Raw genomic sequence first — 1,935 nt, forward strand, 5'->3', positions numbered from 1 at the left:
GAACCAACGCCACCCAACAATTCTTTCTTTAGGAGTCGGACATTTATGCTAGATTGACGCTAAACTTGAAATAGAGTTTGCATCTTGGTTTGAAAAATATGTAAGTATTAATAGGTCTAAATTATTTTTAATTATTCTCTATTATTCATAAAATGCAATCTTAATCGATGTCTAACTATTTATAATGTCAATAAGCACAGAATCCTTCTTCCGACATTACTAATTAAATCATGAAAGATCTTGCAGAAGGGCCATTACATATGGTTCAACTCTTTAATGGATATGTCATAAATGGTTACAAGTTTCACACTGAAGAATACGGTTCAAATAAATCTACGATAAATACTGGTGTATGCATCAAGGGCTCTAGCCATAGTGCAGATAATATTGATTACTATGGTCGATTGATAGAGATTTTGCAACTACAGTATAATGCATTACCATTCAAGCTAACCGTGTTATTTAAATGTTCTTGGTTTGATCCAACACCAAAGCACGGTACAAGAGTGCATCCACAGTATAATCTTATTGATGTTAACAAGAGAAGACTGTTTAACAAATATGAACCATTTATTATGGCTGTGTAAGCATCTCAGGTGTATTCTGAAATGTATCCTACTGTAAAAAAGACAGTGAGTGAATGGTTAGCCATTTGCCCAATAAAGGCACACTCTGTTTTAGATATTCCCAAAAAAGTAGAGCAACCTCATACATTAAATGTAGCTTTTCAAGAGGATGATAGTCAAATACATGAGATTGATATTGATGAAAATGAAATACTTAACACATTGAATGATCTAGATGGTATGTTTATTGACATGGAGGAAGGGGAGGAGGAGGACGAGAAAGAAGTGGATAAGGATGAGGATGAGGATGAGGACGAGGATGAGGACAAGGACGGGGACGAGGATAATGATGAAGATGAGGATAAGGAAGAGGATGATGATCATGATCATGATGATGATGATAATGAGAAGGAGAAGGAAGAAGATGGGAAGGAATGTGAACTTCATAAAAAGAAAAGAAGAAGAATCTAATTTTTACTATTTTTAGTAGTTACATGTACTAGCTTGTGCTGAGTTTTGATACTACTTTCTTTGTTGTGTATCTTCAAAAAGCTTATGTTTTTGAATTAAAATTTTGAACTTTAAGTTTCTTGAATCTTGATGCTCTTTTCTTGTTCTTGTGTGACTGTAAAAGCTAAGTTCTTGAAGTTTTTTCAATTAAAGTTTTGAGCTTTAGATTTTCTTTGTGGATTGTGGATGTTGTTAGAGTGCTTGAAATAGCTGAAAAGTTTTAAACTTTAAGATTCTTGATGCTTCTTGGTGGGGTTGTTTCTGGTGTCAAAAGGCATTGATGCTCTTCTTCTTAAAGCGGAATAGAATGGGTAAAAGTGATAATTTTTTTCTTCTTTCTTTATGTCTTTCTAAATAATTTATTCCACATGATTCATTTTTCATTGATTTTGTTTTACAGTTATAGAATAATTGTCATTTTAGAATATGAGTGATACACCATCATTGGTTGCTGGTTCTCCCGATACTCCTGGTTTCATAGATATCCCTATTGGGTCTAGTAGCAGCTCATCAACAAATAGGTGGTTGGTCATATTAGTTGTCGGGGAAAAGTAAGAGAAGATATTTTTACAAAAGTTATTTACCTTTTTTAAAAAATAAATTTCATAAAATGTATAATTCACTCTTTATAATTATATTTCAGGTTTGTCCCTAATGGTTATTCTATCTCAAAGACCATTACAAAAAATTTTAAGGAACGACAAAATGCTACTGAATACACATGGAAGGATGTTACTGAATCCACTCGTAAATTCTATTGGCATGAATTCATGGTAAATATTACTTTGTATTAAAAATTTATAATGTTATTGGTGTTTATATCTCTAACTAAATTTTTTTCTAGAAATCATATCAGTGG

General features: G+C 32.2%; 1 protein-coding gene across 1 annotated transcript; it reads left to right on the forward strand.

Moving 5' to 3' along the window:
- Nucleotides 1-230: 230 nt before the first annotated feature.
- On the forward strand, nucleotides 231-1,037 carry LOC107856453 (pheromone-processing carboxypeptidase KEX1-like). The gene is made up of 2 exons (XM_016701463.2): nucleotides 231-498; nucleotides 589-1,037. The coding sequence occupies exons 1-2, from the start codon at nucleotides 231-233 to the stop codon at nucleotides 1,035-1,037; spliced, it is 717 nt and encodes a 238-aa protein (XP_016556949.2).
- The last annotated feature ends 898 nt before the right edge of the window (nucleotides 1,038-1,935 follow it).

This window comes from Capsicum annuum, chromosome 10 (assembly GCF_002878395.1).
Source record: "Capsicum annuum cultivar UCD-10X-F1 chromosome 10, UCD10Xv1.1, whole genome shotgun sequence".
Taxonomy (NCBI): domain Eukaryota; kingdom Viridiplantae; phylum Streptophyta; class Magnoliopsida; order Solanales; family Solanaceae; genus Capsicum; species Capsicum annuum.